This window comes from Aulonocara sp. 'chitande type north' Nkhata Bay, linkage group LG14 (genome assembly GCF_057382095.1).
Source record: "Aulonocara sp. 'chitande type north' Nkhata Bay isolate Kocher_YH1m ecotype deep benthic linkage group LG14, A_spYH_male_GT1.1, whole genome shotgun sequence".
In the NCBI taxonomy this organism is placed as follows: Eukaryota; Metazoa; Chordata; class Actinopteri; order Cichliformes; family Cichlidae; genus Aulonocara; species Aulonocara sp. 'chitande type north' Nkhata Bay.
The window spans coordinates 39,787,395-39,809,393 of NC_141357.1; the positions used below are offsets into that span (position 1 = coordinate 39,787,395).

General features: G+C 49.7%; 1 protein-coding gene across 2 annotated transcripts; it reads left to right on the top strand.

Annotated features, from left to right (window-relative positions):
- The first annotated feature begins 647 nt into the window (after positions 1 to 647).
- On the top strand, positions 648 to 21,791 carry wdr62 (WD repeat domain 62). 2 transcript variants are annotated; one of them, XM_086262557.1, is made up of 34 exons: positions 648 to 949; positions 1,512 to 1,603; positions 3,916 to 3,978; positions 4,076 to 4,133; positions 6,143 to 6,310; positions 6,530 to 6,667; positions 6,755 to 6,937; positions 7,263 to 7,414; positions 7,487 to 7,673; positions 8,298 to 8,423; positions 8,494 to 8,648; positions 8,725 to 8,816; positions 10,174 to 10,299; positions 10,394 to 10,464; positions 10,646 to 10,767; positions 12,555 to 12,630; positions 12,714 to 12,825; positions 12,912 to 12,975; positions 13,053 to 13,160; positions 13,243 to 13,337; positions 14,691 to 14,743; positions 14,858 to 15,073; positions 15,271 to 15,344; positions 15,427 to 15,584; positions 16,102 to 16,215; positions 16,290 to 16,401; positions 16,540 to 16,612; positions 16,956 to 17,037; positions 18,503 to 18,628; positions 18,941 to 19,220; positions 19,708 to 19,883; positions 20,669 to 20,758; positions 21,152 to 21,249; positions 21,455 to 21,791. In XM_086262557.1, exons 1-34 carry the CDS (start codon positions 845 to 847, stop codon positions 21,671 to 21,673), a joined length of 4,164 nt encoding a protein of 1,387 aa, XP_086118683.1. In that variant the 5' UTR covers positions 648 to 844; the 3' UTR covers positions 21,674 to 21,791. The 2 variants fall into 2 exon arrangements, with proteins under 2 accessions (XP_086118683.1, XP_086118682.1); XM_086262556.1 differs by having other exon boundaries at positions 649 to 949; positions 7,484 to 7,673.
- Positions 21,792 to 21,999: the final 208 nt, after the last annotated feature.

Consider the following 21,999-nt stretch of genomic DNA (forward strand, 5'->3'; position numbering starts at 1 on the left):
AAAAGTTAGAAGATTAAAACTAAAGAAACAAGTTTTAAAAACAGACTTTTTCATTTGATTCAGTTTCATATGATGGATTATGCAGAAAAATAGAATTGGGCTGAAAGGTCTGTTGCTTTATTGCATATTCAGGTTGTGTATCATGTTTTTGAAAATTAACTAATTACTTTTGAAAATAAGTAATCAGTAAAGTAATGGGATTACTTTTTTGAAGAAGTAATCAGTAATTAGTTACTAATTACTTTTTTCAAGTAACTTGACCAACACTGGCTTGGATGCCCCCCCCGACCCAGTGCAGGTGTTGGAGACAGAAGAACTCTTGGACAGTGTCTCCACCCCCACGCATGAAGCTGTGGAAGAACTGGAGCGCTCCTTCAGTCAAAGACTGCTGCGTACACAGAGGAGCGTTATGGCCCATTCCTCCCAGCAGCTGTTAGACTTTATAACCATCACTGCTATATCTAAATTATATCTAAATTGCTATACTATCCATAGACTACTACTACTACTACTAATAATAATAATAATGATGACGATAGCGACGCTACGGATTGTTGATTGGCTGGTTTGGCGACGTTAGGCGGGATTTCTACGCCTCCGCTGTCCATTGGCTAGTTCTCTGTTTTGTGGGCGGGGCTTGGTTTGAACCGGAGTCCCGCCGCAGACAAAAGTGTCAGGTTTCCTGTAGCTACAGTTTATACGACGCAGGCGGCTGTCAGCAGTTCATCACCCGCGGAGAAGCTCTCTTTGTGGGAGGTTTATGTACCCACGCTGCGGCGTTTAGACTGATATCAGCCCGAGTATTTCTATTAACTTTGTCAAAGTGTCAAGTACCTCTGCTGTCATGGCAGAGGGAGCGGACTGCGGTTCGGCCAAGCCCGCGAAGAGGAAGCAACCGGCCGGGAGGAAGAGCAGACAGAGCCAGGGGAAGAGGAGCTCCAGCAGCCGGGTACAGCCTCAGCTAACAGGCTAACTGCTAGCGTCACAGTCCCGTTAGCTGTGAGAGTTTTAGCGAGGAGCTCGGGTTAGCTTACAGCCAGTATCAAAAGCACCTGAGAGGCCTGGAGGCTAAGAGCCTGTTTGTTATTACGGAAGTGAGAAGTCTGAATGTGCGGAGTTTAAATCGCTGCGAAGTTACAGCAGCTACAGCCACAGGCTAAAGTTTAGACAACAGACCGAGGGAGAGGCTGTCTCCTCCTCACACGGACTCCATGCTGAAGGAGAGTGAACACAAACTCTCTTAAAAGTTTATTTTAGGCACAGATTCATGTAAACAGCGTGCTCTGATCCCACAGCAGCTGATTCCTAATGTTCCTGACATCAGTTTCAATCTGCTGAAAACAAGTTTCACTTAGATGACTCCGGTTTTAGTTGTCTCTGTGTTTTTGTGTGCACTGTTGTTCTGTGTGAGCTGGAGGCCTCTGCTTATATCACTGGAAACGACCTGTGTGCACGGTGGGACTGTTAAATCATGAGATTTTTAAATGGACTTCTGTGTGTTATTGTTTCAGGTCTGTTTGGAGAAAGTCTTGGGTATCAGCACAGCCAGCAGCAGTGGTTTGACCTCTGACCCCAACACAGGACTCATTGCCTACCCTGCAGGGTAAGTCCCGCCTCCTTTAAGCCACCAGAGCTCTGTGCAGTATAGTAGGATTCGTGGTTCAGGGAGTAAACTTCAGGGTTTAACCCAAGGTTTGGGTTGGGTTGGTCATGAGTGATGGAGAGTATGTTGGGCAGGTTGAAGGCTGAGCTGCCGGACGGTTCAGACCAGTGAGGTCAAACCTCAGTAATGAGCAGTTTTTACTGCTGTCAGCAGCCGGTTGAGAGATGGAAGGAAACCTCTGAGGTCAGTGAAACAAAGAGGCTGTTACCGCACCCACAGTCTTCCTCACGCCGATCACAGATTCGGTGTGAGCAGTCTCAGTCAGCCACAGCAGACGTCGGGATGTTTCTGGTGGAGCCGCTGTGTCTCTGACACACAGTGAGCAGCAGCAGAGCGTCCTTAAAATCAGACTTCAGACACTCAAACGGTCTGAGAGAGATCTGATTGGTCAGGATGTGTCCATCTACACCTGTTGATCTAGAACATGACCCAGCTCGTTAGGTATGCAGCATCAGTTACCATGGTGACCTGCCTTCATCAGACTGTAAACTCACAGTTAAACCTGAAGTTATCTGCATAAGTTATCAAAGAGCTGACCTCAGATCAGTGTCAAATATTAGTCAGGTCGTTTCTTCACTGACGCTGCGCTGCCCTCTGATCTGAAATCACACATTTCAAATCATCTTGAGTGTGGCAGACGGGTGACGAGCTCTCTGCAGGTATGCTGATGTCACACGTACTGCCATGTGGGCCAAAGTCAGCTTGATGGTGTTTTCATTCAATAGTCCACAGGGCTCGCAAAATTTCAAAATCCCTGGTAGCCCTTCGGGCAGGGACTCTTCAGTTTTTGGTAGCCCAAAATAAATTTAAGTAGCCCGAATAAAAAAGAGCAATTTTTTGATTGATGTTTTGTTTCCGTTACAATATTATACATTAAAGTATAATATTGTGTGTGTTGCAACTTCTTATCTTGTGCGTGTTTTTTATTTTGACAGCGAATGCGCACCTGCGGACCACTTATGTGCAGCCCTGGTTATTTAGCTCGTCATATTGCAGCCACAGAAATTCTTTTGTCCATGAAACCATAAAGCTGCACTTTCTTTTTGCCTCATAGTCTGATTTGTCATAACTTCTCCGTTTTGTGGTAAGCTTTTCTTTGGCTGTCACTTCTTCACCCTGACCTGTCTTATTTGGCTCAGCAGAACTAAAATATAAATCCTGCTGCTTTTACACACTCACTCACATAAGCTCAGCGATTCTCTGCGCGATCAACCTCTCACATGTTTAAGCTGCGGGAGATTTCACTTGTCATGTTTGCATAGTAAGCTAACGATTAATAAGACGATGTCAGAGGAATTGGTGCACAAATTATCATCACTCACAGATCAGTGCTGTCGCTCTCTATACACAGTTTGCGCGATTGCAAAGTGAAAGCAAAAAAACAAGCGCAAATTCAAACGCGATTTCAATATGTCACATATTGACAGTGGCTCACCGATGCCAATGACATAATTACCCAGCTACATTTCTGAAAGAATGCAAAAGCATTGACATATATGTTTCCTTCCTACGACAGCCCGACGGGCAGGGCAGAGATAGACTTTGGTAGCCCGACTGGAAAAATCGCTAGCCCCGGGACGGCGGGCTAGCGATTTTGCGAGCCCTGGTCCAGCTTGTGCTTGCTTTATCTGATCTAAAGCATTGATCTTTCCTGGGTTATCTATAGGAAGTATTGATTCTTTAGACCAACTTTAATTCTTCTTTTCTGCGGCGGGTTGAAAGCACTAATCGGGCTGAATAAACGGGGACCGGGAGAACCGGGGCCGTATACCAGCTGATGAATGTGCAGGAACACTTAGCGCTTCTTGTAACGCACACGTTAGCTGAAAGCAGCCTGTCCACAGCGACCCGCCGCCAACAGAGTAAAAGGAGCACGAAGCAGCCGGAGCTCAGACTGTAAACTGATGAAACTACAGCTGTTTGTAACGGTCCTCTGGTTGACTTCAAATTTAAGGCTGTTAACGGGTCAACATACTAACAACTACAGTCACGGGGACTCTGACTCCGTGTCACCGAGTCGACTTTATTTGTCTTTGTGGTGTTTAGTTGCTTCAGTGTTTGACGCTCCAGGACTGCACGACTGTGTGAGGCAGAAAAGGAGGATGGAGCTGTGCTCGCTGCTGGCCGGTGGCGCCGATCGGCCTGCGTTTGTTTTCTCGCAGCGTTCCTGCTCCACATCTGCCTGGTGGACCCGGGCGATGGCGCTGGCAGCAGATGGTGTTCACCCCAGTGAACCTGTTTGTGTGTTGCAGGTGTGTCGTCGTGCTGCTTCACCCGAAGAAGAACAAACAGAGTCACATCATCAGCGCCTCCAGGTACGCCGACCCTGAGCTCGGGGCGGACCCTCGAGGTCAGGTGATCTTTGGGCGTGTTGCTCAGGACAGAAGTGTTGACCTGTGTTGTGTATTTCAGGAAACCCTTCAGCGCGTTGGCGTTCTCTCACGATGGGAAGCACCTGGTCACCGGTGAGGTAAGAACCTACACGACTGACTCTGCCCACCCTACCTCCCCCTAACATGACGACACCGTGCAGGTAACTCGGGCGTGCAGCCGGTGAAGCTCCCGGGGTTCACGGTGACGAGCACGTCGAGGCATTCCCAAGCCAGCCAGGAGATGTCCTGGGACTGCCTGGCAGGAGCGGGCCCTGGGCGTCCTGGTTCTCATGTAGAGGAGTTGTTCTCAGCACAAAACACGAGCACACGTAGATACTAGGGGTGCAACGATACACAAAATTCACGGTTCGGTTCGGTTCGATACTTTGGTGTCACGGTTCGATATTTTTTCGATACAAAAAAAATGTTCATGCCTTTTTAATTTGTCATTTATTAAAATTATAAATATATATTTTAACTCAAAAGTACAGTTTTTAAATTTAACCCTAACCCTTGTGCGTGTTTTTTATTTTGACAGCGTATGCACACCTGCGGACCACTTATGTGCAGCCCTGGTTATTTAGCTCGTCATATTGCAGCCACAGAAATTCTTTTGTCCATGAAACCATAAAGCTGCACTTTCTTTTTGCCTTATAGTCTGATTTGTCATAACTTCTCCGTTTTGTGGTAAGCTTTTCTTTGGCTGTCACTTCTTCACCCTGACCTGTCTTATTTGGCTCAGCAGAACTGAAATGCTCTTACACAGGCACTCACATAAGCTCAGCGATTCTCTGCGCGATCAACCTCTCACATGTTTAAGCTGCGGGAGATTTCACTTGTCATGTTTGCATAGTAAGCTAACGATTAATAAGACGATGTCAGAGGAATTGGTGCACAAATTATCATCACTCACAGATCAGTGCTGTTGCTCTCTATACACAGTTCGCGCGATTGCAAAGTGAAAGCAAAAAACAAGCGTAAATTCAAACGCGATTTCAATATGTCACATATTGACAGTGGCTCACCGATGCCAATGACATAATTACCCAGCTACATTTCTGAAAGAATGCAAAAGCATTGACATATATTTTTCCTACAATAGCCCGACGGGCAGGGTAGAGATAGATTTCGGTAGCCCGACTGGAAAAATCGCTAGCCCCAGGACGTCGGGCTAGCGATATTGCGAGCCCTGTATCTGATTGAGGAATCACTCATCTTTGGAAAAGAGAGTTTATTACAGAGAAATGTCTCTTTCCAAAATAAAAGCTATACTATCCGCTTCTTCTGGGCTATATTCTCAGCAGCATAAGGAGAATCATGTGCTAACAGCTGTCTAAATGACTCGGCTAAAGTTAGTAGCATGCTTGTTGTTTTTGTCTTTGCACTAGGATAATGTCGGCGTAAATGTGCAGTCATATTCGTTGTGTTCCCACTAGTGCTTTCAGGTTAATCTCGTTGAAATGACCTTAACGCCACAACACGGCAAATCTCCGTTAACGAGCTACCGCCAATCGCTCAGTGCGTGGGGCTAGACGGCCAACACGTTAACGAGCTAACTGTGCTAGCACACTAGCTCCCACCCATGTAATTGAGCATTGCATGGCACATCCAACATACTGTTTTACTTTAGTCCATGACTCGCTTACCTTCAGGGTCATACGTCACATGAAAACCAAAATAATTCCAAACGCCAGATCTGAATGAGGGTGGGGGAGGTCCATGTTGTAAGGAGAGCTTAACTTCTGTCTCGCTAGCTTGCCCTGCGCTCTTCCTTCTGACGATGCTGTCTGTGTTGAGCGCTCAGTGGATCTGCGCTCGACAGTGCAGCCTAGGCGGAGTAGTCGAACGCAGATTCACTGAGCGCTCAACACAGACAGCATCGTCAGAAGGAAAATTGATAAAATAAATTACAAATGTTGTATTGTTCGATACATATGCGTACCGAACCGAAAGCACTGTATCGAACGGTTCAATATCGATACGAATATCGTTGCACCCCTAGTAGATACTCGTGCAGAGGAAGCAGAGAAATGAGCCTCCTCCTCACAGAAGGTTATCTGTCAGGAACAAACACGCGTCACACTCGTTACCTGTTCTTCTCTCTCAGAGCGGTCACATGCCCTGCGTGCGGGTCTGGGAGCTAGATGGAGGTCAGGTGGCCGAGGTTCAGTGTCACAAGTACGGCATTTCCTGCGTGGCGTTCTCCACCAACAGCTCCTACATCGTCTCTGTGGGATACCAGCACGACATGACTGTGAGCGTGTGGGACTGGAAGGTGAGCGCGCGCGCGCGCACACACACACACACACACACACACACACACACACACACACACACACACACACACACACTGCTCACCTGGTCATGAACCAAAGCAGCCACCAGAGGGCAGAGTGGAGCTGTGCAGGGTGTAAGAATCCACACCAGTCACTCGCTGACTCTGTGGCTGCGATGAAGTAACGTTTGTGACGGCCGCCGTTCTCTTGCTTTTCAGAAAGGCTCCATCATCGCCTCCAACAAAGTGTCGAGCCGCGTGTTCGCCGTCTCCTTCTCCCAGGACAGCAGCTACTTCGTCACCGCGGGAAACCGCCACGTCAAGTTCTGGTACCTGGACGCCTCCAAAGAACGACGGGTACCTGCCTGACATCCCGTCGGCCGAACACGGCTGCTCTCGCCTTCATCTGAAGTCACTGCTCACCTGATTTCTCCTTCCGCACAGGTGAACAGCACGGTGCCTTTGATTGGCCGCTCGGGGTTACTAGGCGACCACAAGAACAGCGTGTTCTGCGGGGTGGCGTGCGGGCGGGGCCGCACAGCGTCCAACACCTACTGCATCACCAGCTCTGGCCTGCTGTGTCTGTTCAACAGCAGCCGACACCTGGAGGCCTGGGTCAACCTGAAGGTCGGCAAGCTCCGCCCACATCTCACCTGAATATGTGCACCTGTGTGATTAGATATAATACTAAAATACTACCAAATATACTGTCAGTGCTGCTAATTATGTCTGTAATGAGCAAACATGAGGAATCTAATCTTAGAACCAATCAGAAAGACCTCTGAGCGCGAGTCATGTGACAGGAAGCGTTCTCATAAACGACAGCTTTGAAGCGCGGTCCTAAAGTCGCACAGTTAAAAGGCGGGTATATTTGATATTATACATGACTGAAGCTGACCGAGGTCTGACGGCGCCCGGACGCTCCTCTCTGAGCCGCTCTTCTCCTTCACAGACGTCGTCGGCGAGCTGTCTGGCGGTCAGCGAGAGCTTCGTTTTTTGCGGCTGTGCTGATGGCGTCGTCCGAGTGTTCGGCCCGTCCAACCTGCAGTATGTCACCACGCTGCACCGGCCGCACCGCCTGGGAGTCGACCTCGCTCAGAGCGGGTACGGATACTGCAAACGAAGCCAACGGTGTACAGCAGAACTCTGCTGATCGCTCACTCTGTTCCACAGAAGCCTGCTACCTGCCAGCCCAGGTGCTCAGTACCCAGACACACTGGCTCTGACCTTTGACCCCGCTGCCAGACACCTGACCTGCGTGTACAACGACCACAGCCTGTATGTGTGGGACGTCAAGGACGTGAGGAACGCCAGGAAGCTGTACTCTGCTCTGTACCACAGCGGCTGTGTTTGGAGCGTCGAGGTCGGTGTAGTACTACAAGAAATACTGTAAGAAGTACTGCTAGAAATATTCCCATAAATACTAACCAGAATCGCAGGGATACTGCTGTAAGTACTACTCACAGAGACAGATGTATTTATATAGCTCTTTACATATCCAGTCACACACACATCCACACACTGGTGATGGCAGCTACATTGTAGCCACAGCCACCCTGGGGCGCACTGACAGAGGCGAGGCAACAATACTGTTGTGGAAGTACTGCTAGTAGATCCAACAATACTGAGAGGCAAAAAACTGCTAGTTATGTTCCTTCAGTATATGAAATAATACTCCTGAAACTACTACGAAGTACACTGCCTGTACAGCCAGAGGTACAGGACTGTTTCCAGAATACTACGATGGAAATCACACACGAGCATTACTGCACATACTGCTGAGATACTGCCAGGAAAGCCAGCAGCACCACAGTTGTTACTAGAACCATTACTGCATCTGTTACTGACCATGAGGCGCATTAAGCGAAACAAAGCAGGCAGATAAGTCAAACTTTACTCAGCTCAGTCTTCTTGCTTCTCCACTTCTGTGCCGTTGATTCGGTGAGAGCAGTTTGAAGTACTCTGGGTCTCGTCGTACTTTGTTCAGGTGTACCCGGAGCTGCCGGAGCCGGCCTGCCTGCCTCCGTCATCCTTCCTCACCTGCTCGTCCGATAACACCATCAGACTGTGGCACTCCGACCCCCCCGGCACGCACACAAACCTCTACAGCAACGTGAGGCAGTGACAAAACCAAATTACACTCTGTGTTTGTCCGTCTCTGACGACTTCCTGTCTGCTCCCAGGACCTGCTGAGGATCTTGTACATGGGGGAAAACACGCAGCACCTGCAGGCAGAGGGGGAGGCAGCGGGAGCTGATGGGAAGGCGGGGATCAAAGTGCTCTGCATCAGCCCGGACGGACGGCACCTGGCGGCCGGAGACCGCTGCGGAAACCTGCGGTGAGAACCGAGCGCGCTCGGTTAGCTCGGCTCACGCGGACGAGGTCGGCTGACTCGTTTCTGTTTCTGTGTTCAGGATCTTTGGGCTGCAGTTCCTGGATGAGCTGGTGAAGATCGAGGCTCACGACTCGGAGGTGCTGTGTCTGGAGTTCTCCCCGGTCTCCACAGGTAGGATGTCCCGGCACACGCGGCGAGTGTTCTACACGCCATCGTTCTGCTCAAACGTTTAAATCTGAAAGCATCAGTCGGTAGGGCTGCTCGATTATGGCAAAAATGATAATCACGATTATTTTCACTGAAATTGAGATCACGATTATTTGACGATATTTATTTAACCCTTTAAGACCTACCATAGAACCAAGTCCACCAGAGCTTATATTATTTTTTTACATGCTGTAGTGCCATTTGTGGGAGCATTTCAAGTTGCTATACATCAATACAACTGTTATAGCCCATATTTTAATAATATGTCTGCATTAAGTCCATAGTAATTACATAAATTGCAAAAAAGTGCAATAAACTACAAAAAATATTGAAAATCGCTTTTGTTTTGTTTACATATATTTCTACTTGGAGAAATTTAAGAGGCTTATCCCTCAAAACTTTAAATACAATAAAGTTGCAAAAAATAGTTTACAACAACAGGAAATTTATTTTGAGTGTCTTCATAGTTTTATTTTGGAGATACAGCAATTTTTATATACTGCAGGAAAAACAAAAAACAATCCTATGATGCAAATTTGCAAAGAAAACAGCAGGTGCATCATTTCACTGTGGGAAGTGTTACGAACAGCTGATAGGAACGGCAAAGCATGTTTCTGGAATATTATGTTTTTGTTCCTGCAAGCGCTTTTTATGCAATTTTTGCAAAGCTATATGTGGAAGGAAACCGTGACCGAGGACAAGCTGATGGCATCAGATGTAAGTACAACTCCTCCGGTTTCATATGCAAAACAAATTATTGCGCTAGCTTACACGGTTCAGATTCTACAGGGATTTAAAAATAGTTACACAAAACGGAGCGTGCTGCTCTGACCGGCTTTAAAGGGTTAACAATGACTTTAAAAAATAATATAAAATAGTTTTTTTTAAACTCTCTTTTCAACCAACAGCAGTCACTCTCCAAATAACTTCTGCTTAGCTTTCTGAGCTTCCCTCGGGTCCTCTTAATCAGCGGTCTCCAACCTTTTTTGCGCCACGGACGGTTTATGCCCGACAATATTTTCACGGACCGGCCTTTAAGGTGTCGCAGATAAATGAGGGAGGGGCTAATAATCGGCTCAGTCATTTTTAATGATCGTTGAAAGCCCAGATCGTAATCGTGATTAAAATTCGATTAATTGAGCAGCCCTATCAGTCGGTGAGGACGTGAAGATGCAGATCAGCAGCGCCTCAGAGTAATCCAAACCTGTCTACGACTCCGCCCATCAGAGACCCTCAGCCCTGCTGGCTGGGCGTGGTTCTGTGGGGGTGGGCTTGAGTGTGGTGCGGCTCCTGAGTGACGACGCGATTTGTGGCGTTTCAGGTGTGAAGCTGTTGGCGTCGGCCAGCAGAGACCGACTCATCCACGTCTTCGACCTGGAGAGGAACTACAGCCTGGAGCAGACCCTGAATGACCACTCGGCCTCCATCACCGCCGTCAAGTTCACAGGTACCCCAGCTCCGCCCACACGACGCCGCCCTTCATCCCATACGCACCTGTGTCGTGTTCTCCCAGCGATGTCACTTTGTTACCTGTGCTGCAGGTGAGAGCCCGGAGGTTCGACTCGTGAGCTGTGGAGCCGACAAGAGCATCTACTTCCAGACAGCTGAGCAGGTGAGGCTCCCTCGTGCACGCCTGCAGATGATCCACTTTCTGATTGGTCGATTTCTGTTCTGTTTCTGCAAAGTCTGATTTTTTTTTGGTTAAACTCCTGACTGGTTTTATTTACCTGCTGATTGGTGCCGCCGTCCGTTTCCCATGATTCCGTGCTCCGGGACGACTCGTCGTGGTCCAGACTTCGGAGGGCCTGCAGTTCTCCAGGAGTCACCACGTGGTGGAGAAGACGACTCTGTACGACATGGACCTGGACTCGAGCCGGACGCACGTCGCCGTCGCCTGTCAGGACCGAAACGTCAGGTGAGAAACTCTGCGCGTGGTCACAGCTGCTGGAAACATGTCGTTAAGAGCAGGTTTGTGGCTGCGCAGCTCGTTCAGAGGCCGCGAGGCAACGCAGCCTGTTAATCACGTGGGCAGATATCAGCTGATAAAGTTGAGTAAAGATGATTCTGATTCCTCCTTGAAGGTAATCTGGAGAACGGGGCAGGCGTTGAGGGAAGGTTACTTCCGTGAGACGGCACCTTCAGTTTCATTCAAACATTTAAACCGCGACCGGTTGGATCCCTTAATTCTCACCCCAACCAATCGCAGCAGATGGCCCCGCCCCTCCCTGAGCCTGGTTCTGCCGGAGGTTTCTTCCTGTTAAACAGAGTTTTTCCTTCCCACTGTCACCAAAGTGCTGCTCATAGGGGGTCATGTGATTGTTTGGTTTCTCTGTATGTGTTATTGTAGGGTCGACCTTGAACAAGTCACCTGACAGCTCCTAATGTTGTCGTGTAAAGACAGTGGGGGGGTGGGACTCCATCAGTCAGATGAATCCTTAATGAGCAGCGCTTGGCAACTGTGGGGACGAAGAACTGCCCTGAGACAGGGGGGCACTGAGGGAGGGGTCAGGAAATGAGATTGGATGGTTTTACTAAAGCTTTGGTCACTCGAGCTCTTCGTTCAGAGCCCAGTCCCTCAGTAGCACGTGACCTATAACCCCGTGTGGACAGTTTTGCCCCTTGCAAAATGGAGAAGATGAATTTCCTGTACGTGAAAGCGACGTAGCCTCGGTATCTTATGGAGATTGACAGCACGACCTTTCTGACGTTAGAATAAAAACGGCGTGTTTTATCGCTGCGGGTCCAGCTGTTGAGTCTGCAGAAGCAGAGGCTCGTAGCCCTGCAGCTTCCTGTCGGGGCAGCTCTTCCATCACTCGCTGTCATCATCGCTCCTCTCTCATCCTGGACGCACTCGACGGCGCGTGTTTGGCTCTGATCTTTGTTTTGTTGGTGTTTGTTGAACATCATCAGAGGCTGAGGTGTGTTACTGATGCGTGTCCCGGTGCCATCAGAGCACCGCTGTAGTGCACACGAAGCTACGGGTTCAAAACTGTGTGTGTGTCTGTGTGTGTGTCTGTGTGTGCGTCTGTGTGTCTGTGTGTGTGCGTGTGTGTGTGCGTGTGTGTGTGCGTGTGTGTGTGCGTGTGTGTGTGCGTGCGTGTGCGTGTGTGTGCGTGTGTGTGTGTGTGTGTGTCTGCGTGTGTGCGTGCGCGTGCGTGCGTGTGTGTGTGCGTGTGTGTGTGCGTGTGTGTGTGCGTGTGTGTGTCTGCGTGTGTGCGTGCGCGTGTGTGCGTGCGTGCGTGTGTGTGCGTGCGTCTGTGTGTGCGTGCGTGTGCGTGTGTGCGTGCGTGTGTGCGTGTGTGTGTGCGTCTGTGTGTGTGTGCGTGCGTGTGTGTGCGTGTGTGCGTGTGTGTGCGTGTGTGCGTGTGTGCGTCTGTGTGTGCGTGCGTGTGTGCGTCTGTGTGTGTGTGCGTCTGTGCGTCTGTGCGTGTGTGTGTGCGCGTGTGTGTGTGTGTGCGTCTGTGCGTGTGTGTGTGTGTGCGTCTGTGCGTGTGTGTGTGTGTGTGCGTCTGTGCGTGTGTGTGTGTGTGTGCGTCTGTGCGTGTGTGTGTGTGTGTGTGCGTCTGTGCGTGTGTGCGTGTGTGTGTGTGTGTGCGTCTGTGCGTGTGTGTGTGTGTGTGCGTCTGTGCGTGTGTGTGTGTGTGTGCGTCTGTGCGTGTGTGTGTGCGCGTGTGTGTGTGTGTGTCTGTGTGTGTGTGTCAGGGTCTACAACGTGGAAACAGGAAAACTGAAGAAGTGTCTGAAAGGCTCGTCCAGCGATGAGGGGGCCCTGTTGAAGGTGAGGGGGCGGGGTTAATGATTGCGGGTTATGGTGTGTCTTGTGGAAACGGCTGAAACGATGTGTCTCAATCGGAGCTGCAGGTTCAGATGGATCCGTCGGGCTCCTTCTTCGCCACCAGCTGCTCGGACAAAAACATCACCATCTTTGACTACGGGTCAGGAGAGTGCGTCGCCACCCTGTTCGGCCATTCAGGTGAGCGAATCCCCGAGCTTCACGCGCGTGTCTTTGAGGAGTTTAAACTGTCAGCTAAACGTGTCTGTGCTGCGCTGTCTCCTCAGAGCTGGTCACCTGTATCAGGTTCAGTCAGGACTGCAGACACCTGATCACGGTGTCCGGAGACAGGTGAGCTCAGCGGTCAGACGACGCGCTGCTCAGACCGATGTGCAGGAAAGCGTTGACCGACTCTTTGCTTTGTGTAGCTGTGTGTTTGTGTGGCGGCTGGACGCTCAGATGACCAGCACCATGAGGAAGAGGCGGGGCGTCAGGCTGACCGCTGCACCTGAAACCCACAAAAAGCCGAACATTAGGTAAGTCAGATGCGATGGGACGCTGCAGAAGGTGCAGCAGATGTTGGGGTTAATTCACGTTCTGCTTCATGGCGTTTTTCAGGAGGGAGACCTTCATCACGGTGCCCTCCTCCCAGCTACCTCAGATGGAGGAGGAGGAGGAGGGGAGGACTCCCTGCAGGCTGGACCCGTGTCCTGGTGAGGACGAGTTCACTGAGAGCGGTTTGTCCAGTCCGGTGAAGCAAACAGCTGAGCTCTTTGTTGTGTTTACACGGTGATACTTTGTGCAGGCAGCTGTGGTACTGACGCACATCAACGGTGTATCGCAGACACAGAATAAATAGAGTCTGTGCAAAAACAGCATCAGTACAGCGCTGTGAGGCTCCTCACAGGGCAGCAGTACAAATACGTCTCCTCCCCTCGCCGCCGCATGTCGTGCCCTAATGAGACAGCAGCTGTTACAGCGCCCCTTCAGGGACAAACGGGAGAGGCCAGTGAGGGCCATGGTAAACCACACAGAAGAAACTTACACTGCAAGTCTGCGTCCATGTGCACACACAGGAAGTAGCAGCTGGGCGCCCTCGCCGCACACTCTCCTTTGATGCAGATGAACTGCAGGTCGGACGTCCTCCTCCTGAAATCAGTGATAAGCTCTTTGGTGTTGGAGGTGTAAAGGACACCACACCTCCACCGTCAGACCTCCTCCCTGTATGCAGTCTCATTGGGACTGGAGATGAGGCCCACCACGCCGGTGTCGTTGTACTGACAGGTGTGAGATGAGTACAGTAGAGGGCTTGGCACACAGCCCTGTGGCGAGCTGATATCAAGGCGGTGGGCTGTGGAAAGATGGGGACCCACTCTGACTTTCTGCACACAGACAGAAAGTCTCTGATCCAGCAGCAGGTGGTGAGAGGAAGCATCGTGCAGAGCTGAAGCCAGCAAAGAGCAGCCTAGCACTGCGCCCCTGTTCTTTTTGTTGGGCGAGGTTCGTGTGGAGCGCTGTAACAATGGGGGCGGGACACGATGATGCTCGCCTCGCGCTCCTGCACCGGGTGAGCAGAGCTGCTGCACGCTTTGAGGTGGACAAACTGTTCTGCTACTCTGCAAGCACAGCCTCTGACGTCGTGCTGTTGCTGGCCTTCAAGTGGGTGCAGACCCTCCCACACCTGCTGTGTATGGTTGTCACTGTAGTGGGCCTCAGTCCTCCCCTTATCCTCAGCATCTCTGCTGCCTGTCAGGTCAAGTCTGAAACTGAAAGCGTAAAACCTGAGACGGTCCAAACATTGGTGCAGATCCCACATCGGTCAGGGGATTCCTGATGACACGTGCGCGGGCTCGCTACTTCCTGCTGTGAGTCATATCCTCTTTTACTCGCTGAAAGCTGCAGGAGCTGAAAGCGCTCCCTCGGGCTCAGACAGGAGTTCACAGCTTCAGACGTTAGACTGAGCCCTGCCAGGCCGGAGGAAGCATCTGTGCTAAACTTCCAGTGTTTCTGTGAATCAGCCAGAACCAGAACGATGAGTCTTTTCTGTCCTGACTTGTTTGTTTCAGACGCTCCGCTGCTTCAGACCAACGGGAAGCTCCCCCTGTGGTTCAAGAAGCTGGTCAGTCTCCGCCCTCTAACCCTCAGCTCATCAATCTGCTCGCAGATAATGATCAACCACACTATAGACTGTGTGTGTGTGTGTGTGTGTGTGTGTGTGTGTGTGTTCGTTCAGCAAGGACAGGGCGGAGCCTCCTCCACCATCCAGTCGGAGAGCGAGCCTCGTCAAGTGCGCAGTCGGTGGGCGGAGCAGATGAACCCTTTGACCTTCTGCTCCAACTTCTCTCCGAGTCTCAACAAGAGCCAGGGGGAGGAGGATGAGGAGGAGGAAGAAGAGGAGGGTTTCCACCCTCAGAGTCTGGAGTATCTGCTGGAGGATGAGGAGAAAGAGGTAAGGACCAGGCTGCCGGATCAATGAATATTAATATTGATTATTTTTTTTGACTGTAAATCGCAACCATTACAATCTGTGATGGTGGTGGGTGTGGCTTCTTCATGTCGAGATGGCCAAAGCTTGAAGTTTGAGTAATTGGTTAATGAGGTTGTGGTGGCTGAAATGTGGGCGGAGTCTGACTGACTGATGTTCAGGTGGTGCAGACAGCAGGTGGAGAGCAGAACAACTTCATCCTGTATCCTAGCAACACCACGGTCACCCCTGAAAGGTGAGGGTTACACCTGACGACGATGATGATGCTGCTGTTTTCATGAAGTCTGTTTTTGAAACGCTCCGATGTTTGTCTTCAGCGAGTTTGAGGTGGAGGGTGTTCCCGTTCCACAGCAGTCACTGAGCCAGCTGGAGGTCAGAGGTCAAGGGGAGGAGCCTGTGTGGCAGACTCAGCTGAGTCCAGACTCCGCCTGTTCTGAGGGATCAGCAGGAAGTCTGGAGCAGCAGCATGATCCAGGTCAGAGTTTAACCCTTTACAGGAAGCTCAAAACAGAGCCTCACTCCCCCAGGGGTGAGTTTCAAAATAAAAGCCCACAGAACAATATCAGATTAAAATCAATCAATCAATAAATCAATTAATATCAGGTTAAAATAGGAAAAGTTCCCACTTAGATACACTAAATGACTGGAATCCTTAGATGCTAGCTTTTCAAAATAAAAGTCCCTCAGGTTAAAGAATGCTTTAGTGTCGGCTTTACATGATAAAATCCTTCACTTGGTTAGAAATTGTTCAACATGTTTAAGCCTAGTATCGAGGGGTTTTCACAATAAAGGAACTCACTGAAGTAAAGTGCCTCATCAGTTTAGAAGGACGCTTTAAATTGATTAGTTTTGTCATATTTTAAGAATAAAAGCATCCAATCTGTTACAGCAAGTTAACTGGACAATCAAACCTTTCAAAATAAGTGATAAGAGGCGCACCTTCCTCTGTTTCCCATCACGAGTCATCACAAGCTCCGCCCTTTCTGTTTCAGACACCGACTCCCTGAGTCAGGGCAGCTCAGTGGGCAGTTTGGGTTTGGAGGACGACGAGGACAGAAACTCTCTGAAGAACCACTTTGAGACTCTGGCCTCCGGTCTGAGCGAAGGTAAACACCAACATCTTCATCATTGCCATCCTCTGACAGTTACTGAGCTGCTAACATGACCTTTGACCTTCCAGAGAAGTTTGACACAGACCTGAAGACTCTGCAGCCTCCAGATGAAAAGCACTTCCTGAACCCCCGACTCAGCATCTCCACCCGCTTCCTGTCCCGCTTCCAGGACAGAATCAGGTCAGCTTACCCACAATCCACAGTGAAGCCGTGACCTTTGACCTGCAGGGTCACTGCAGGCTTGCAGGTACCACTCGCCTCCGTCACTTCTGACTCCTACGTGACTTTGTGTCCATCTTGTCTCTGCTGCTGTTTCAGGGCGAGCCGAGCTCCGCCTCCCGTCTCCATCCCGACTAGGATCTCTGAGGAGAGCAACATCAGCACCACATCGGTAAATGCACACAAGCCTGTAATGCAGGGGGCGTGTCCACATGAGGAGTGGCGCCTCCGCTCAGCGCTTCTCTTGGATTTCAAACCGAGGCAAACGCCTGATTCCAAATTTTCCTTTCAGTTACAAAACAAATTCATTTTACAGCATTTTCAGGCAACAAATAATGACACGGCACAGTCGACAGTTAGTTTACATGCATGTGGGCGTTTCCAGAGCCCCGCCTCCAACTTGATGCTACAAGAATGCAGCATGAGCTGTGGACACGACCTCTGACCTGTCGGGGCGCGCCTGAGAGCGGCCATGGCTGAGGTTTGTAACGTTGAAGAGGAAACTTGTTTTTCAGGTGAACTCCGAGTCGAGCAGCGACGTCTCATCAGCCGGGCTGACTGGGGGAGAGAACGGGGGAGGAGCAGCGGGAGGAGGAGGTGAGTTTCCTGTCAAAGCTTGAGAAGCATCAGCTGTCGCAGCAGCTCGGTCACATTCTGCGTTTCTGGCTCGATGACTCAGGGAAGGCGACGGCACGCGCTCATCACTTTGCTCCCAAACAGCTGATTGGTCCTTGCAGTCGCCATGTTTCAGGAAGCAGCTTCAACAAACTGACAGCTGTGAGTAATGACAGGGTTCACCATGGCGACGGCCAATTAAGGAGCAGTGGATGAAGACTCGGATCTGAATCATTCATACAGTCGTTTTACTGAACTTAATGAAATTTGGTAAAATAACCTGACAGGGTCTCACTACAGATGTGGACTCCTGACATTTCAGTGGAAAAATGGAAGAAATCAAAGACATAATTTCATCTTATTGTTCTAATTAAACTTAAGATTTGACAAAATCCGTCTTTAAGACCAAATTTTCAGGTTTATTAGTTTCTGTTTGGATAACATGAAGTTACATTTCTTATTGGAACAAAGAGTAGAACAGACAACAGCTGGCACATCTGCATAAAAGTACAGAAAAGTGATGCTGAGCCCCCAGGAGAGACTGCCCTCTGGTGGTAATTTGGTGCAGTGCAGTCATGACCTCAGTTCATCTACAGTCTAATAGAAAGAGGCGTTTTGTTTTTATTTCTAAAAGCAGTGTTGCCACCTTCTCGTATCGCCCAAAGCCGCTCTTAAGGCTCGTGCTGCGGCGTCCTCAGATGAGGTTTAGAGTCTCAGCTCGTCAGACTTGGAGGTTTGTGGTTGAGCAGGATGTGAGTGTACATCAGATAATGTGTGCACGTTTGCCGCCGATGTTCTCGGACGCTTCCTCTTTGCTCCGCTTTAGTGAGGACGGTCCTGCAGACACACACAGGCGATGCAGAGACGTGAGCTGTGGGAAAGGCAGGCAGAGGTTGATTACAGATTGCAGTTTAGTCTCCAGTCTGAAAATGAAAAGAGCCGGACGTGATGGTTTGAGTTTTGATGCTGCAAAGGTCTTTTTATTTTGTGTTTAATCTAAACTTGTTAAGTTCAGAATAACATTTTTAAAACCACAGGTTTTGTTTCCTAATATGAAAAATGTGAATTAAAAGCAAAGTTAGCTGAAGATCACTGTCACCGCGCCGCGGTCCGATCTGGAGGTGAAGCTGGAAATAATAATGGATGATGTTTAATCAGGTTAGTAATCAAGATTAAAACTGCAAGGATGTGATGGAGAGCTCGGCTGGAGCTGAGCAGCGCCGCGTTCAGTGTTCAGTGCGGTCGCTGCAGCGCCGCGCCGGAGCTCCGTGTTTCTGTCTTCACTCATTTGTTTGATAAAAGTTAACACACTTGTGGTTAAGCAGAGGAAGCACACTCGCACACACGTCACACACTTCCTGTGCTGTAACAGTTAAACAGCTTAAGAGAAGCGACAGAGGCTCCAGGACGTCTCTCTGAGGGACTCCATGTGTTTGTGTGCTCACAGCGAGCTGCCGACAATCAGCCCTCCATAGAAGAGCTTCCTGCAAAATTTCCCATCAGCCCCATCGCCATGGCACACCCCGCAGAAGAAACACGGCGCTGGTCGTCCTGTGCAGAAAGACGTTAGGAGGTGTGTCTGTACGCCGCTGCGGGCACCCGGGTGTTTGTGTGGCGTCTTCCGATTTATTTATTTATTTATTTATTTATTTATTTATTTTGTGCAGCAAATCATGGTTGTGGTGGTGGGAATGTTTAGGGGTCAAAGGTCACAGACGGTGTGTTCACATGAGGTTGTATCTGAAGCCTGGCTGTAACTGTCCTTATCAGTAATCTTCACAGAATCGGGTGACTGTGAAACGATCTTCTCTGAACGGCGCTCAGGGACACCACTTCCTGCTCTGATCGCAGCTCGCTTACATTCTGCTCTCTTCTAACCAATCAGACGTGACCTCCAGGACCATCACGGCCCAAAACAGCTGCAGCGAGGAGGCGGCGGACCAACCGTCGGCTTTTCAGCTCAGACACCTGGGAACCACAGCCAGCTCCAGGGCCAAACTGAGCCGGGACTCTCCGGGTTCCACCTCCTCGCCCTCCTCCACGCCCACGCTGGAGGAGAACAAAGAGAACCTCCCCTCTCCAGCAGAGTGCCAGCCTCCAGCCTCCACCCTGCTCTCTGCTAGACAGGACAGCAAACCTGACAACCACCAGGACCAGACCAGCAGGTACCCCCCGGTCCCCCCCACACCAGCTGGGCTTTCCTGTCTTTACTGAACATTTTCCATCAGCCCTGGTTTAAGGTGACTCATTTCTCACACATGTAAAGCAGAGGCGAGGACTCGCAGGAGACGAGCTCTAAAATCGCTTCATTTCAGTTATTACCACATGAATAAAGACTTCTAGAAGTCTTATAACACTCTCAGCTAGTCCTTTGTTGTTGTTGTACAATGAAACACGTGTCAGATGTGTTCAGACGTAGGACAAAGGCACACATGGCCTGAGTGATGAGGGTCACGCAGACCATGGCTCAGGTGGGTGTGGGGGGAAGCAGCTGTTAGTGAGGCTGCTGGTGTGGGACTGACCTGAGGCACTGATCAGAGGGCGGCGGGTGAGATGCTCTCACTGAACGTCGGTGAGAGCATCCGTTTTGTTTTTTATTGGTTTCTTTATGATAAAAATGGGAATTATCAACCTCGACAAACCCTCTGTCAGCCTGCAGGTGTGGACCACGCCCACTCAGGTGATTTCACAGCTCATAGTTGACAGGTGTAATATCAGCAGCACAGAGGAGACTCTAATCCAGACCCCTGTGGCAACACCCACCACCTGTGAGGTCATCACCTGCCCTGCCTCCATGAAGGAAGAAGCTCGAAGACCAGCTGATCCAGGTAACACACACACACACACACACAGGTGATGGCAGCTACATCGTAGCCACAGCTGCGACGCACTGACAGAGGTTACTTTCCTGGTATGAACGCGTCCTTTGACCGTCAGTCTTTTCTCCAGAAGCCGTTCGACTCGTCCATGTGGGCAGCTGCAAATTTCTGTCGAGCTTGCGAGTGTTAATGCCAGAGCGGGGGCTTGTTTCTGGGTCAGCACCCTCTCGGTCCATGATGGATGTTTTACATCATCATGAACATCCTAACCAGTTTCATCCCATCTGAGGGTGACCGTTTCGATGTTCTTCCAGATCTTGGCATTGAAACATCAGAATAACTTGCAGCTGTTCAGAAATGACTCCTAAAGACCTTCCTAACTTGTGTAAATCTGCAGTTGTCCTTCTTAGACCTTCACAATGTTCCCTGGACTTTCTCACTGTTCTGAGTATTGGTCAGTCCCAGAAGTGCCGTCACACAAATCCTTTGTAAGCTGCACCAGTTGTAGTCTGAGCTTTGTCCAGTTAAAATACTTGGGCACCATTCATTGGTCTGACCGTATGTAAATGCTTTGAAAGCTGTATACTGTACAGTCATTTCAGCCTCACGTTTATGCTCCTGGCTGGAAACTTCTGACACAAATATATTTTCTTCCTGATATTGTTACATTTACAGTAATTTTTTCTTTCTTTTTTTTACCCTTTTATCTTTTCTCCTCATATCTTTATGTAACTCATATCTGACCTGTACACCTGCTGCTCTGATGCTTCGTCTTTTTCTGGTCTCATTTAAAGATGTTTCTTTATCAGCTGATTTGCTGCTCTCTGCCCCGCCCACCTCGTCCTCCTCCCCTCTGGTGGAAAGGCTCCGCCCCACTCTCACAGGTAAAGGTAATTTTCTGTAAAGTTGTGATGATGATGATGCTGCTTGGATCGCTGTGTAGCGCCACAGAGGCCATAGCTGCCGTGATGTCACCTGCTGATTTCAAGATGCCGCCCTTTCACCATGATGGGGGGCTGATCTTACTGTGAAACCAAAAGCTCATTGACTAATACTTTGTGATTGACAGACCGTTAGCCAATGAGCATGCCCTGGATAATCCTGACAAGACGCACGACTACAATTCTGAAATTAGTTACTGAACCACAAAGTCGTCAATGGTTTTTTCCCAGAACTGTCCGTTGCATCGCCCTCTGCTGGCTGTTAGAAAGAATACAGCGTATTGTAACGACGCCATGCTTGTGCTTCAGGCTGTAAGAACAGATGTTTGTGTGCAGGTTCGGGAGGAGACGAAGAGTCGGTGAGCGTGCAGTGTCTGCAGATCGCCGCCGAGCTAAGGGCGACGGCGAGACGAGCTGTCCATCTTTACCAGAAGGTTTCTTCTTCACACATTGTTATTAGGATATCAACACTGATGTGAATCGTCACTTTTCTTTGAATCATCATATTTCAGATGATTCAAACGATTCAGATTCGTTTTTCTGAATCGCTGAACGATAATCAAATGTAAAGCGTCACGCAGGCGTTTGTGTTTGTTCGTTAGTGTCCGCCTCACGTTTTCTTTGTTGTTTGTGTTGCAGCTCGGCGCAACGCTCGCTGGCTCGCAGCGACGTCTCCAGGTGTCGTCAGCGATGCTGGAGGCGTTTGACGTAGTTCGCTCTGACATGCAGGAGGTGCTGCGGGAGTCGGGTGGCAGCGTCCCCTGCGGTCAGCTGGAGGACCGCAGGACGGCGTCTCTGCTGGAGACGTACTCTGAGCGGCTGCTGCAGATGGTGGAGGAGAAAATGAAGCGTGTGTGAGCCGATGGTGGATTTGAAATCAGTATTAAACTGTGCACCTTGTGTCTGTGTGTGTCTGAGTGTGAATCACTGTCTGTAAATACTTCATGTTTCCTAATAAACGCTGTTTTTACTTTAACTGTGGCCACTGTTTCAATCCGACGGGAATACGAAACTTTATTCATACAGAACCTTTTACAAACAGGTCAGAAATGAACATGAAGGCAAAGGGATGTGAAGATTGATGACATCACATCAAAAAACCATGAGAGCGAGGCGGCCGGCGGGGGGGCGATGCAGCCAGGAGACCTCAGTGAAAACCTTAGAATCATTCAGAGTAGGCAGGA